The following is a 17241-nucleotide window of genomic DNA, read 5'->3' as shown; positions in this document are numbered from 1 at the left end:
CCTGGGGATGTATTTATTGAATAAACTGAAATATACTAACGTTTACCTAATCACAACACAAGCTTCCAGACAGAACTCTGAGGAATACATATATTGTATTACAATAAATATGGGGCCAACAGTGGTCAAAATATTTACCAACAACCAGAAGGCAATTAAGGCGATATCAGGTGATAAAGCTTTGAAAGGAAATTAACCTGACGAGTGCAAAACCATTCGACGCAATTTCTTCGGATTTGATGTAGTATACATCCTCCTATCAACCTAACCTAGCATTTTATATATAAGAGATATTAACTTGATCGAGGAAATCTAGAATATTGACATTTTCTGAATCAAACTCATTATATGTTATATTACTCTTGGATCCATATAAAAGATTCCACTTTAATATTTTACAAATAATTTTATTAAAAAAAATATTTTAAATATTTCATTATTAACTAAATATTAACACAATAAAATAAATAAAATTTATAACTAATTAGCAGCTACTTAAGCATAAGTACATATATTAAAAGTTATCTTAATCTCAGGTTACTATTCTACAACATCAATTTCATCATCATCATCCTCAACATCACTCATCTCTAGGCTGGATGAACCGTCAGAAGAGTAACCGGGTAAATCATTACCAATAGCATTATCTACATTTGCTTTTAAAGTATCAGCTGTAACGGATTCACCGGGCTGTTTCTCTTGACCACTTTTTAGATTTTCACGTGTATGGCGCCATTTCATGCGACGATTTTGAAACCAAACTTTAACCTAAAATAGAAACGAAATTATAGGCTATAGTTTACATGTATGTAAGACTGGATCCCATATTACTGCTTACCTGGGCATCTGTTAGATTAAGGCGAGCGGCCAATTTACGTCTATCCGGTTTGGTGATATATTTCTGTTGCTGAAATTGTATTTCCAAACCTTTACGCTGTAAATTGCTGAAAACAGCTCGAGACCAAGAGCGTTTCCGTTTACCGCTACTGATATTCGCATGAGAATTCCCCGCATTGGTATTTGTAGTTGCTGTATTTGACGTGGCGGGTGCTGTGGTGTTGCTATTGAAATTCATATGACTTTCATTGGAATTCGTTGTTCCCATATGATGATGTCTTAGCGTGGATATACAAGATAAATTTGGTCTTACTACGGGAATGTCAAAATTCATTTTTGTATTAAATCTATTCGATGTTGTTGTAGAGAAATTCTGAAGTCCCATTTGTTGGACATTCATTTGTAGCGGCTTCAAACCGCACAGAGGATTCATCAGAGAAGATAAGGTGAAATTTGATTGGGCGGGTAAATGTTGCGTTAGTTGTTTTTGTTGTTGCATGTGTGCATGATGAAATCGTATGAGAGAGGTTGGTGGCAGGGAGGAGAAATGCGTCAGGGAAGGAACTGAAAGTGAGGAAAAATTCTATTAATTAAAAATGATCTATCTGAAATATCATTAAAGCGAAACAAATTATAAACAAATAGAAAATGATTTAAATAAAATCTCAATAAACTTAAATCAAATCATCAAACAACAAAAAAAACTAAATGTTTATTTTATTTAAACAAAAACAAAGAAAAATTCCTCAACAAAACCAATGAAACGATTCTAAAGTAGTACAAATAATCATGATGCGAACAGACAAGAAGTAACACAAATAAATAATCGATTAATTTGACTAATTAATTGTTCCGATTGATGAAACAACAACAATAAAAAATACTAATGAATAATCATCATCATCATTATTGAACAAGCAAAAATAACCACAAAGTGAAATACAAATGAAATATACAATCAAAATGTTCAACCAACGATAATCTCACCAACATCATCACTACCGATCATTGATAGATGAGGCGCCTCATTGGCACAGAAAAAGCGTCAGCGCCACTTAACTCATTTATAACATTAACAAATCTTGACTTTATGATTCTCATCAATTAGAGATCATTATCATAAATTCAATGTTCATTATGATGTTATCACCAGTTGGGGAGATTTTTATACTTTTATCATACTGATGTGTTTTGATGCAACATACATTTGTTATAAAAACAGTTATAGTCTACGGGCTAAACTACTTCGAAGATCTTTATCTCCAGCAGTTGGATGAGTACGTAACATAAAGGTGTATTTTGGTTGATTTTAAAGATTGTTCGCGTTGTGCGAGTGGGTCTGTTTAGGCACCTGTGGCTTTGAAAAGAATTTATTTTTATATTGATAGCATAAGGTTCCCCATTACTGTACTGTACATCTGTTCCTTTACCTATACATATGCCCAAAATCTCTTTCTCGGAAGATCAGTTCACATAGTGAAGAACGATAAGTGTTAAATTTATTTTTAACCTTCTTGTGTTATTCCTTCAAAACTGGAGGTTTGATTTTGAAGGACACAAAAGGGCCACAAAATGGAAACAACGTTTGAATTTATTAAGCAATCGACCTTTTCCCGAAATGGCCAAAGAAACTGTCTGATGATACTTGAAATCGTTCATGTTGTTATGGTTACCCTTTCGGTCTAATCAGATAAGTACGTAAGAGGTTTTTAATGATTAATAAAAATGTATAGATCTCCTTCAACGAATAAGAAACTCTGTTATATATATTGAGATGGATCTCATCAACAGACCTATTCAATTCCGAATTCTTGAATTTTTCCTTCAAAGTTGGAGAGTTGGTGTTATAGGTCCTAATGGCAAAGAAAAAACTCATGTCAAAATATAATGGAGTCCGTTCATCTGTCTAACAATTACATTAATGGATACTGCTACCGAGAACAGATCCATCTCAGTAGAGTGGATCGTTGAAGGTTGGCGGTGCTACGGAATTGCTCTTGATAACGTTGTCCCTGTTGGTCCCTCTGGAACGTAATGTCAAATACATTGTGGCTCAGTACAGGCCCGATAGTGGCCTAAGTGTATTTCTTCGGATTTGATGTAGTATACATCCTCCGAACCACCTAACCTAGCCTAAAACGCACCAGTGACCAAAAGTTCTGCTTGGAGAGTTAGATGCCATGACAATTTTAAATTTGCTGGATAAGCTGTGTGACATAGAGCGCCGTTGTGCTGAATCAGTCAAGATATCGAAGTTCTTTATGTGAACATCTGTTCTTCTTCTTCCATAGAAGCTTTTTTGACGAATCTTTTTTATATACCGATCCATGTACATTGTACAAGCACTTGGTCACGTTCTCGATCTATATAATCTCTGGTCATTGCTGCTTAATTTCCGAGAAGCAAAAAACATCACCTGCGTTTACAACCACATAGATGGGATAGTCTCTGTTGTGTCGGAAACATCCCCTAAAGATGTAATCGGTTGACCAAAACACGAATCCATCAAATAAGTCACCATTCAATCCAGCACACTTCTCATTCATCTATGTAATGCAGACATGGATCATGTTTATTTATTTGATAACAATGTTGTCCAAGTAAACATGATCCATGTCTGCATTACATAGAACTACTAAATGGATCATGTTCCCCAATAATGTTTATACGGGAGTAGTTTTGGGATTACCCAAATGGATCATATACTCCAATAATGTTTACAGGGGTGTAGTTTGGGGATTATCATTTTTGCAGGGTATAAACTGGAGATTATCAAATGTATCCTAGGTCTTTCCTTGGAATGATTTGACATGGGGTCGAATCAGAGAACCACATAATCTGATAACATGGGAACCAGCATGTTCCTCGTGTCAAGTGTATATAATACGGGATGTATAAGGGTTCTTCCCTATCCATATACATATCTAGAGTGAATGTGTCGGATGTTTTTTTCAATGAGTGTGACAGATGAATGAGAAGTCTGCTGGGTTGAATGGTGACTTATTTGATGGATTCGTGTTTCGGTCAACCGATTACATCTTTAGGGGATGTTTCCGACACAACAGAGACCATTATTATAAGAGCATGTTGCGAATCATGTACTCCCATCATTTTAGCAAGAAAGTAGTTTTGGGATTTCTCTGATGTAATGTATGGATGGATTACGTGGTCCTGAACTAGAACATCACAATGTGAAATGCTGAATGTTTTTTCCATATATTTGGATTAGTTTTGAACCAGTGCTAGTCCTTTGAGGGGTACTCTTTACACGTATGTATGTATGTGCTGAGCAGTCGCAATTTTTGCAGGGTAGCACATCTTTTTCCCGGGATTGCAGTAACACGAAGATAGGAGAAGTTTTATCAAGGTAACCTGACCCCAGGGGGAGCTGAATTTGCCAAGTACTTTAGATCGCCGTTGAACGAAATGGCGTTTCCAGCATTACTTTCGAAAATGGATCAATGATTTTACACTGACACTTTTATCAGCTTTTCGTTTTAAATATTTCCCAAAATATTATTATATCATATATCAATAAAATCTAAATCAAATATTTATCCTATAGAATTTGCCGTTTAAGAAATAAACTTTTCCCTCAACCAACATAAATCAATAGTAATTTTTCCTTTGTAAGATCATCGATATTGATGGTGTTTGTAAGAAAATATTTGTTTTGTATACAAATTTGTGTTGCTCTATGTATGTATATTTATGTAAAGGTATTTTAAATTGTTTGTGTGTTTATTTTATAACAATGTTTAATGATAAATATAGAGAACATATCCCCCCCCCCCCCCCCTCAACTTGTTTTTGTAATTTCATTGTAATTTTTCATTTAAATATCGAGTGGCTAAACGATGGACGCAATTGGAAGCTATTGATTGATTATATCGTCTCTCACTTCATAAAATTGCAACCACAAAATTTCCAATAAGATTTTTTTATTTTTTAAATATTTTACTTTTCACATATGAGTACAAGTGTGTATGTGCGTGTGTGTGTGTGTTAGAAATGTTTATGATTCGTTTAACGTCTGTTTATGTCTTCCTTGATGGTTTCTTTATGATTGTTTATCCAGTAAATGATCAAGATAAATGGGTGTTAAATAGAAGGCAATAATTAATTAATTAATTTGTTTTATGTTGCGTTTTATTTATATTTATTTGTAATAAAATTGATAAATGACTATTAAAGTTATGTGCCGTTAATACATATATGTACGTAATAGAAATTATTTGTTAATGTTTCAATTGGAAAAAAACTTTATTTCTAAAGATATTTATATTTTAATTTTCATATTTTCTTAGTGTAATGGAACTAGAAAAAGGTGTAAGAAAAGTACGAAATTAATTCTAAAAAAGGTCATGTAGGAAATGGAGATTGTTGCCTTTGTTTCTAAACCTCTTACTTATAATAAAACTAAACATATTTCACTGGACTAATTTATTTATTCATATTTAATAAATGGTCTCTTCATTAGTAAAATAAATTAAAATTGTGGTATTTTGTACCTCTGCGCATGTTGGTCCTTACGCCCGATCTTCTCCTACTCTTGAATTTAGTCATTGTTGTAGTTGTTGTTATGCATCTTTATTGAGTTTTATTCGAAACAATTTTTAATACAACAATATTTGTTTTGTACGATTAGTACGTTTATTAACCTGTTGGCCCGCTGTTCTCCAATAATTGCCATAAACATTTCTGTGCTTAATGATCATGATCATGGATGTTGAAATTGAACGTATGGCTGCGAATGTGAAAATCTGTTCTTTTGTTTTTCACATTTCGGTGGAGAGGAAATATCGGAAATTTTTTGGCCTCCAGTAGGTTAGTTATTGGGGTTCTAGTTTGGTAGACCGGAGGTGGTAGTCGATTCTCACTTGAGGCACTAACTAACTAACTAACTACTAACTAACTAACTAACTAACTAACTAACTAACTAACTAACTAACTAACTAACTAACTAACTAACTAACTAACTAACTAACTAACTAACTAACTAACTAACTAACTAACTAACTAACTAACTAACTAACTAACTAACTAACTAACTAACTAACTAACTAACTAACTAACTAACTAACTAACTAACTAACTAACTAACTAACTAACTAACTAACTAACTAACTAACTAACTAACTAACTAACTAACTACTAACTAACTAACTAACTAACTAACTAACTAACTAACTACTAACTAACTAACTACTACTAACTACTAACTAACTAACTAACTACTACTAACTACTAACTAACTAACTAACTAACTAACTACTAACTAACTACTAACTAACTAACTAACTAACTAACTAACTAACTAACTAACTAACTAACTAACTAACTACTAACTAACTAACTAACTAACTACTAACTACTACTACTAACTAACTACTAACTAACTAACTAACTAACTACTAACTAACTAACTACTAACTAACTAACTACTAACTAACTACTACTAACTAACTAACTAACTAACTAACTAACTAACTAACTAACTACTAACTAACTACTAACTACTAACTAACTAACTACTAACTAACTAACTACTAACTAACTAACTAACTAACCTAACTAACTAACTAACTACTACTAACTAACTAACTAACTAACTAACTAACTAACTAACTAACTACTTAACTAACTACTAACTACTAACTAACTAACTAACTACTAACTAACTAACTAACTAACTAACTAACTAACTAACTAACTAACTAACTAACTAACTAACTAACTAACTAACTAACTAACTAACTAACTAACTAACTAACTAACTAACTAACTAACTAACTAACTAACTAACTAACTAACTAACTAACTAACTAACTAACTAACTAACTAACTAACTAACTAACTAACTAACTAACTAACTAACTAACTAACTAACTAACTAACTAACTAACTAACTAACTAACTAACTAACTAACTAACTAACTAACTAACTAACTAACTAACTAACTAACTAACTAACTAACTAACTAACTAACTAACTAACTAACTAACTAACTAACTAACTAACTAACTAACTAACTAACTAACTAACTAACTAACTAACTAACTAACTAACTAACTAACTAACTAACTAACTAACTAACTACTAACTAACTAACTAACTAACTAACTAACTAACTAACTAACTAACTAACTAACTAACTAACTAACTAACTAACTAACTAACTAACTAACTAACTAACTAACTAACTAACTAACTAACTAACTAACTAACTAACTAACTAACTAACTAACTAACTAACTAACTAACTAACTAACTAACTAACTAACTAACTAACTAACTAACTAACTAACTAACTAACTAACTAACTAACTAACTAACTAACTAACTAACTAACTAACTAACTAACTAACTAACTAACTAACTACTAACTAACTAACTAACTAACTAACTAACTAACTAACTAACTAACTAACTAACTAACTAACTAACTAACTAACTAACTAACTACTAACTAACTAACTAACTAACTAACTAACTAACTAACTAACTAACTAACTAACTAACTAACTAACTAACTAACTAACTAACTACTAACTAACTAACTAACTAACTAACTAACTAACTAACTAACTAACTAACTAACTAACTAACTAACTAACTAACTAACTAACTAACTAACTAACTAACTAACTAACTAACTAACTAACTAACTAACTAACTAACTAACTAACTACTAACTAACTAACTAACTAACTAACTAATACTAACTAACTAACTAACTAACTACTAACTAACTAACTAACTAACTAACTAACTACTAACTACTAACTAACTAACTAACTAACTAACTAACTAACTAACTAACTAACTAACTAACTAACTAACTAACTACTAACTAACTAACTAACTAACTAACACTAACTAACTACTAACTACTAACTAACTAACAACTAACTAACTAACTACTAACTAACTAACTAACTAACTAACTAACTAACTAACTAACTAACTAACTAACTAACTAACTAACTAACTAACTAACTAACTAACTACTAACTAACTACTAACTAACTAACTACTACTAACAAACAAACAAACAAACAAACTACTAACTAACTAACTAACTAACTAACTACTAACTAACTAACGAACTAACTAACTAACTAACTAACTAACTAACAATAACTAACTAACTAACTAACTAACTAACTACTACTAACTAACTAACTAACTAACTAACTAACTAACTAACTAACTAACTAACTAACTAACTAACTAACTAACTAACTAACTACTAACTAACTAACTACTAACTAACTAACTACTAACTACTAGCTAACTAACTAACTAACTAACTAACTAACTATCGTATACTTTGAGAACAATGATTACAATAAATGCATTTAAGATCAGTATTGATCAGCATTTCCAGAAATAAATGTTGGAACGAAGTTCATTACAAGTCGATAAGTAAAGTTTGAAAGTTGTCTGATTTTGTTGGAAGAAACAAAATTTTCAGAATCTTCTATAGACATAACTTTATAATGCCATTTAGTCCTTCAATAGCTTCCTTAATATTCATTTTGCTCATAATTAATTTTTTATTTATTGTTTTAAATATTTTCTAATAACATTCGTTTGTTGTTTTCTATCACCATTAAACCATAATGATTTTTAAATATTTCTTTCACACCTTATTATAGAAACATAACAAATAAGAACAACTTCAAGTAGTTAATGCATTAATTAACATTGCCGGGGTCGTCATCATTATCACAACATCGTTGCCGCCTAATTATTGAGTTGTTCTATAGCACTGCTTTTGTAAACATTATATTGGCTACGATCTGTGATAAAATGTCATTTATTGTTGTTGTATATGTATGCAGTTGCCCACAGCAGCATAATATTATTAAACTTCTTTCACATCAATTAATAATATTGAAATTTCTCTAATTGCTGTGATCTTTTTGAAAGTTAGGAGAAATTATATTCGGAGTAAAAGTATATAATTCTGAAATAGGCTTGCATAATATGTGCTCAACATGTTGTCTCACGTTGGCCTTTTTAATCCATGCAATTTGAAACATTCAGGAGATAATATTTGTACATGACTGACATCGGTCCATGTACAAATACTTTGCTCAAGAGCTTCAGTTATACAATCTCTAGCAATAGTAGTCCCATTGTGTAATGAAAGGCATCTTGAGTTAAGCCCAATGAATGCACCAACAAGATGAACAGTCAATTAAGTCAATAGAAGGGACCTCAAACCTGAATACTTGGTGGTACAACTCTGTATCTGCATAACCTCAGATCAACGTTGACCACCAAGATCAACGTTGTTGTGATCAATGCCGAAGCTACCTCAACTCCATAGACTCGTCTAAGTCTATTATTTAAAATTATAATGTTCGCGCAACCATACTACTGATTTTTGCACGGGCAACATTTCAATTCATACGAACAATTTGAGCGACAATGACTGGACTAGAAAAAAGGGGGCGTGGCACTTCCTATATGAATGTAAGACAAAAATTCGTATAACTGGGAAACTAATGGAGCTAGAATCCTCAAATCTTGCACGAACAACTCTGATATCTATGTAAACAATTGGGCAATAAATTGACAGTTTACCAATAGGGGGCGTGGCATCTCTCATATGGATTAAAGACATAAATTCGTATATCTGGGAAACTATTGGAGCTAGAATAATTAAATTTTGCACGAACAAGTTTGATAGCAGTTTAGCTAGGGCGTGGAAACAGCGGTGCGGATACATTGTCCGGATATAGTATCTGTTGAACCAGAAAAATCAAAGAAAGTCTATCCGAAAGTAAATAGCACTTTTGTATATGTATATATCAATATTTTACTAACATTCTCTTCCCGCGAGTTTGGGTTCAAATCACAGCCACTAAGATTACTCCGAAAGGACCTCCGCCAACAGTCGGTACAAGAGGAGTCCTGCAGGCCACAGACTCCCTTAGTACCATTAGTATGTGGTTCTCTGGCAGGGTTGGGGTGTAATGACTACATTTTCAATTACAATTACATTTGAAGTAGTTGTAATTGAAGCTTTACCAATTAGAATTATTTGTAATTGTAATTGAAGTTTCTCCAATTACAATTATTTATAATTGTAATTGAAGTTTTGACAATTACAATCATTTGTAATGGTTTTTGAAGTTTTGCAATTACAATTACTTATAATTGTAATTGAAGAATTTCCAATTACAATTACTTGTAATTGTAAATTTTGTTCCTTATAATTACATGTAATTTGTAATAGGTAATACCTTAATGACAATTACAAGTAATTTTAATTGGAAACTTCAATTACAATTACAAGTAACTGTAATTGGCAAAACTTCAATTACCATTACAAATAATTGTAATTGGAAAAACATCAATTACAATTACAAGTATTTGTAATAGGTTATTGCTCAATTACACATTACAATTAATTGTAATTGACCATATAATGAATTACTTTGTGTAATCATTACCCCCCATGCCTGTTCTCTGGTCAGACCTCAAAGGAATGACAGTTTTTTTTTGTCAAAACTAGAGGTAGTAATAACACCTCTATACCCCAAGATTTCTATTACACGGAGGTAAAGAAGATTCACCTCATATCAATTACTGATCTTGGTGAAAGCTTTCACATAACCGGTTAGTGCCGCTTAATTCGCTCAAAATCTGCTCTTAATAGTATTCAGAGCGATGCTTAAATATATCTCAATCGAATAAATATTTTATAAAAACAATCATCCATATTATCATTATAATTATTTCACAAATATCCTCATTAAAGTTGTATACAGGAAATCACCCGATGAAAAACCAAACACAATCACATTCTTGTTAAGGCAATAAAATTATTGTTTATTTTCACAACTGTTGAAAACCTCTTTCTTTTGTTTTCTTCATTAATTCCAATGGGCCCATGTGGATTCTATAGTTCAAATATATTTTGCTTTCTTTAAAAATGTATAATTTCATTCTATTGTTTCTATTGATTGTTTAGTGCAACAAAAAACAAACATTTATAAACAACAACATTTGTAAATGAGTATCACTGGGAGTAATGTGTGTAATAATCTTCTGAAGAAGTGCAGTACACAAAATTAATTAAGAAACCACCCAAATACAATACGTTAAACGAAAAGAAACAAATTGCGTACTTTGAAGTCTGCACAGCAGGAAGACATTTATTTGAGTATTTTTTTTCATTTTTGAAAATATTCAAATTGTTACGGTTTTCGTCAAAAAACAATAAGCAACTGATGTTCGAGCGATCGTTTCATTTGTAACAACATTTTAAACATTTCTCTTTCTTTGCTGTTGTTTAATAATGTGGCGGCCACAAATGATTTGCTTTAGTATTTTTTATTTGTTGCTCGATCTGTTTATTATTTTTTTTAAAAATATCACTTTGCATCCAGATTGTACAGGTTGCTGCAAATGTAAGCGAATGTTTTTTGTGTCTAAAAAAACTTGTTTATAAAGATGAAATAATTTTATATTCTTAAATATTGAAATTAAGTGTTTCGAAAATGTTTATCGACTGCTGGAAGCAATCTGCTATAAGATTTGTAGGTTGCAGCATTAATTGCACGAATATCTGCATGTTTTTATCTGAGACTTAAAACTGATCGTACGAAAATAAATCACGAAAAGTTCTTGTATATTTAACGTATTATCTCTCTAATTGTTATATATCAAAATATTGTTCATGGACCCATAAAGGTAATCTTTCTATGTTCTCCTGCCAGTTTGCTTATCGGTTAAAACACAATCATAAGGCCCAGCTCCGTTATAAAGCAACATCAAGAAGCTGAAAATAATGTACAAACTACTTACATAAAAATCACTCTCAAATGCTTTAAAGTTTGATCCATTTTTTGATCCATTCGTCTATAAATGATTTCTTCCTCCTACTTAGGTTATATTGATAGGAGCATGAATACTACATCAATCCTAATAAATACACCTAGCCCACTATCACGTCCATTGTGTTCTTTTTTACATAAAAGATATTGGTGTATAAAGATCACTATATATGTATATTGAAGTTATTATAGTTCGATATTTAGAAACTCAGGTTATTGGACATTTAATTCCTAAGTTATTTGCCTGAGCGATGTTATATCCGAAATACTAGTACTCCCAAGATATTAGATCATCCAGAGTTGCATTGTCCTCTCCAAATGATATACATTTTTCTTAATCCGATAATCCAATTTTTACAGTTGTGTCCCAAATCCTATATATCCATTTTAAATTCATTCTGACGAGGCTTCTCGTTCTCTTCTCTTAAGATTACCTCATATCATACTTATGCTTCTACCCACCATTTCATTATTCCAAGTGGCCTTATAGGATTCCCTAGCGAATATTTTTAATTCAGCTCACTTGATTAACTTCTTGAGATCCCTTTCGTTGCCGACTTCTCCCGTGTGGTCTGGTACCCATATGTCGTAAACCTTACCTCTAGAAGAGCATTTTGGTAGAGCTTTCTTACAATCCAAAACGGTCTTCAATTTAACCTTATTACCTGATATCGCTCTAAATGTATTTTGCCTATATAATAACCTCTTTTGTTACCTCGCCTTTAAATCTGGTACATTCACTTTTTTGTTGGAGATAATTCTCCAGCGATATATTACCCATATGATGCATTACCCATATGATGCATTGCCTCAATTAATGCTCTTTCAAATTCCCTAATTGCCCTATATCCCTTCCCTTTTAAAGGAAGTAGATTCGCTCTTTCGTTGGCGATTATTATTCCAGAGCGGTCTTGAATCTTTAGATCATATGGATTATCTCTAGAACAGTATATATTTAATGAAAATTAGGTCTTATATTTAACTTTATCACCTTATAACACCCTTATTGTCTTCTGGCTGCATACCGTTATTACTGTGACTTCTGCCTGGAAGCTAGTATTGTGATAGAACCCAAGGCCCTCTTTGTTTCTAAATTTAAAGCTATCCGTTTAGCAAGGGATTCCTATGAGTATTGGCTATAATGATATTCTAACTGTTTCAAAGTTCCCGACTGACTCTCAGCGCTCAGCACCGATGGGCTTCGTTGCGCCTATCCTTTATGTGGTCAAAAGACAAAATTTCATCTTCGCCGGGTTAACATTGAGACCTTTCGGTTGAGCCCAATTCAAGGTCGTATTCATAGCCTCTTCAGCACTTCTACATAAGTAGTTTGGACCCTTTTCCCTAAGAAGTATTACGACATCTTATGCATAGCAGACGTGCATACGCCCTAAGTCCCCATTTCATGCCTATGGTTCTTCTACATAGCGCCCAGTACCGATGGGCTTCGTTGTGCTTATCCTTTATGTGGTCAAAAGACAAAATTTAATCTTTGCCGGGTTAACATTGAGACCTCTCGGTTGAGCCCAGTTCAAGGTCGTCTTCAGAGCCTCTTTAGCACTTCTACTCGAGTAATTTGAACCCTCTTCCCTAAGAAGTTTTACGACATCATCTATAGGCTATAAATCGTGGTTAGGCAGTGGTGTACTGCCTGACAGTTATTTATTTTATAAGTTTTTGTTCAAAAAGTTTTTAACTCCGACTTTTTAAAATAAAATATGACGCAATTATGCGATTGTAAATACTTCCTCTTTAAACGCTTAACAAAGGTATACCACAGTGATTTATTTAAAAATACAGTTAAATTTAACTATTAATTGTTACTTAGAATTAAATAGACAAAACTGATTTATTAAATATTCAAAAAAAAAATGATTAAAAGTTTTATCAATGAGTTATTAGTTTATAAGCATTTTCCCATTTAAATTACCTGTTTCTGAACTATTGCTCATCGGGCGCATGGGTGTCGGTCTAACCACTGATTTATAATCCATAAAATTAGCATTAGATCCTGTTGTCAACTCCTCATCAATAGGTGGATATGAATTCCCTTGAAACGATAAACTTGTTGAAACTGTCGTTGTGGAATTTACCAGACAATTGGGCAGAGAACAGCAAGCGTAAGATGAATTTAATTCATCACAACATTTATCGCTGCGCGGATCATGGGAATGAGTATCGGTTTGAGAAGAGGGAGGGGGTGGAGGAGATTTTTTAATTTGTTGCAATTTATTGCTTAGCAAACGATCAACACTAAAACTTAATTGTATTCTAGTTTCACTTTGGAATTCATTCGTTTTGATTTCATTATTATCACTATTATTTTTACTATTTTCACTTAAATCATTTAGAAGATTTTCCGCTTTGGGAGTTATAGAACTGGGCTTATCACAGTTGATTTTATCTAAACTTAAATTTTTTGGCATTTCATTCATGGCTTGTGAGAATTTTATTTCTTCATCTAGTATGGCCATATTTTGTTGAGATTTTGAAATCATTTCATTTAAATCTTTCTTATAAATTAAACATTGATTTAATCCTTTTTATCACTTTTATTCACTGTTTTAGTTTGCCGACGGTATATGTTAATCTATTAAATATGGAGACGCGTATCAATACAGAATATATATTTTTTCCGCTTCGTTAAAAACGAATCAATTCGATCGCAACGATTTGTAAGACATCCCACATCGAACTGAAAATGCCTCTAGCGATCGATTTGTGTTTAAACAAATTAATACATGCACTGCGACTGCTATCTCAGTCGTATCACCAAAAAAAATTTGTTTAGTGTGTGCACTGTGGGGTTAAACACACAAAACTAATAAAATTTTTATAACTTAAATTTTATAAAACAGTCTTTTGATTGCATTAGTTTCAATATCTATTGATTGCATTAGTTTCAATATCTAATATGTAGGATTAATTTTTAAAATATGAATTATTAATAAAATATTCCTTATATTATGCGGAATATTGATCAAACCCTTATTTGCAGCTAATAAATTTTAATATTCCGAAAAAATTACATTCTGTTAGTCTCACGTTTGGTGGTAATAAAAAACTCTAGAACTACCACGATCTTTTAAAAACTAATCAATTTGGATTTTGTTTCTTTTAAACCACTGTTTATTTAAAAGATATTCAAATTTTTATTTATTCGAAAATCTGTGCTGGTGTGTTTTATACACACTTTTCAGCGCCTGTCATTCGCAGCCAAACAAGCAGAGGTACATGGTTTTTCTTATTATTTATTTATTTAATTTCTAGTTTTGTAGCCTAGTAAACATTTTTGTTACGCTTATTGATTGAAATCTTATGATTTTGATATTTACCATCAAAAATATTGATTTGTAAATTCGCATTTATAACATCAAATATTGATCGTAGACTTTTGTAGTCTATAGTCTAGTCTATAGTCTAGTCTATAGTCTAGTCTATAGTCTAGTCTATAGTCTAGTCTAAAGTCTAGTCTATAGTCTAGTCTATAGTCTAGTCTATAGTCTAGTCTATAGTCTAGTTTATAGTCTAGTCTATAGTCTAGTCTATAGTCTAGTCTATAGTCTAGTCTATAGTCTAGTCTATAGTCTAGTCTATAGTCTAGTCTATAGTCTAGTCTATAGTCTAGTCTATAGTCTAGTCTATAGTCTAGTCTATAGTCTAGTCTATAGTCTAGTCTATAGTCTAGTCTAAGTCTAGTATAGTCTAGTCTATAGTCTAGTTCTATAGTCTAGTCTATAGTCTAGTCTATAGTCTAGTCTATAGTCTAGTCTATAGTCTAGTCTATAGTCTAGTCTAGTCTATAGTCTAGTCTATAGTCTAGTCTATAGTCTAGTCCATAGTCTAGTCTATAGTCTAGTCTATAGTCTAGTCTATAGTCTAGTCTATAGTATAGTCTATAGTCTAGTCTATAGTCTAGTCTATAGTCTAGTCCATAGTCTAGTCTATAGTCTAGTCTATAGTCTAGTCTATAGTCTAGTCTATAGTCTAGTCTATAGTCTAGTCTATAGTCTAGTCTATATTCTAGTCTATAGTCTAGTCTATAGTCTAGTCTATAGTCTAGTCTATAGTCTAGTCTATAGTCTAGTCTATAGTCTAGTCTATAGTCTAGTCTATAGTCTAGTCTATAGTCTAGTCTATAGTCTAGTCTATAGTCTAGTCTATAGTCTAGTCTAGTCTAGTCTATAGTCTAGTCTAGTCTATAGTCTAGTCTAGTCTATAGTCTAGTCTATAGTCTAGTCTATAGTCTAGTCTATAGTCTAGTCTATAGTCTAGTCTATAGTCTAGTCTATAGTCTAGTCTATAGTCTAGTCTATAGTCTAGTCTATAGTCTAGTCTATAGTCTAGTCTATAGTCTAGTCTATAGTCTAGTCTATAGTCTAGTCTATAGTCTAGTCTATAGTCTAGTCTATAGTCTGGTCTAGTCTATAGTCTAGTCTAGTCTATAGTCTAGTCTATAGTCTAGTCTAGTCTATAGTCTAGTCTATAGTCTAGTCTATAGTCTAGTCTAGTCTATAGTCTAGTCTATAGTCTAGTCTATAGTCTAGTCTATAGTCTAGTCTATAGTCTAGTCTATAGTCTAGTCTATAGTCTAGTCTATAGTCTAGTCTATAGTCTAGTCTATAGTCTAGTCTATAGTCATAGTCTAGTCTATAGTCTAGTCTATAGTCTAGTCTATAGTCTAGTCTATAGTCTAGTCTATAGTCTAGTCTATAGTCTAGTCTATAGTCTAGTCTATAGTCTAGTCTATAGTCTAGTCTATAGTCTAGTCTATAGTCTAGTCTATAGTCTAGTCTATAGTCTAGTCTATAGTCTAGTCTATAGTCTAGTCTATAGTCTAGTCTATAGTCTAGTCTATAGTCTAGTCTATAGTCTAGTCTATAGTCTAGTCTATAGTCTAGTCTATAGTCTAGTCTATAGTCTAGTCTATAGTCTAGTCTATAGTCTAGTCTATAGTCTAGTCTATAGTCTAGTCTATAGTCTAGTCTATAGTCTAGTCTATAGTCTAGTCTATAGTCTAGTCTATAGTCTAGTCTAGTCTAGTCTATAGTCTAGTCTATAGTCTAGTCTATAGTCTAGTCTATAGTCTAGTCTATAGTCTAGTCTATACTCTAGTCTATAGTCTAGTCTATAGTCTAGTCTATAGTCTAGTCTATAGTCTAGTGAAGAGTCTAGTCTATAGTCTAGTCTATAGTCCAGTCTATAGTCTAGTCTATAGTCTAGTCTATAGTCTAGTCTATAGTCTAGTCTATAGTCTAGTCTATAGTCTAGTCTATAGTCTAGTCTATAGTCTAGTCTATAGTCTAGTCTATAGTCTAGTCTATAGTCTAGTCTATAGTCTAGTCTATATAGTCTAGTCTATAGTCTAGTCTAGTCTAGTCTATAGTCTAGTCTAGTCTATAGTCTAGTCTATAGTCTAGTCTATAGTCTAGTCTAGTCTAGTCTATAGTCTAGTCTATAGTCTAGTCTATAGTCTAGTCTATAGTCTAGTCTATAGTCTAGTCTATAGTCTAGTCTATAGTCTAGTCTATAGTCTAGTCTATAGTCTAG

The 17241-nt window shown here is 32.0% G+C and overlaps 1 protein-coding gene across 1 annotated transcript; it reads right to left on the bottom strand.

Annotated features, from left to right (window-relative positions):
* Positions 1 to 540: 540 nt before the first annotated feature.
* Positions 541 to 14382, bottom strand: LOC119608044 (homeobox protein H2.0). Its single transcript, XM_037962275.1, has 3 exons — positions 13622 to 14382; positions 839 to 1401; positions 541 to 768 (listed from the first exon to the last, which is right to left on the bottom strand). Exons 1-3 carry the CDS (start codon positions 14187 to 14189, stop codon positions 541 to 543), a joined length of 1359 nt encoding a protein of 452 aa, XP_037818203.1. The 5' UTR covers positions 14190 to 14382.
* Between the last annotated feature and the right edge of the window lie 2859 nt (positions 14383 to 17241).

This window comes from Lucilia sericata, unplaced genomic scaffold, assembly GCF_015586225.1.
Source record: "Lucilia sericata isolate MDLA Ls3-8-SP2 unplaced genomic scaffold, ASM1558622v1 Contig000779F_arrow, whole genome shotgun sequence".
Lineage (NCBI taxonomy): Eukaryota > Metazoa > Arthropoda > Insecta > Diptera > Calliphoridae > Lucilia > Lucilia sericata.
Note: the sequence above shows the minus strand (reverse complement) of the source record. Positions and strands in the feature narration are given on the sequence as shown.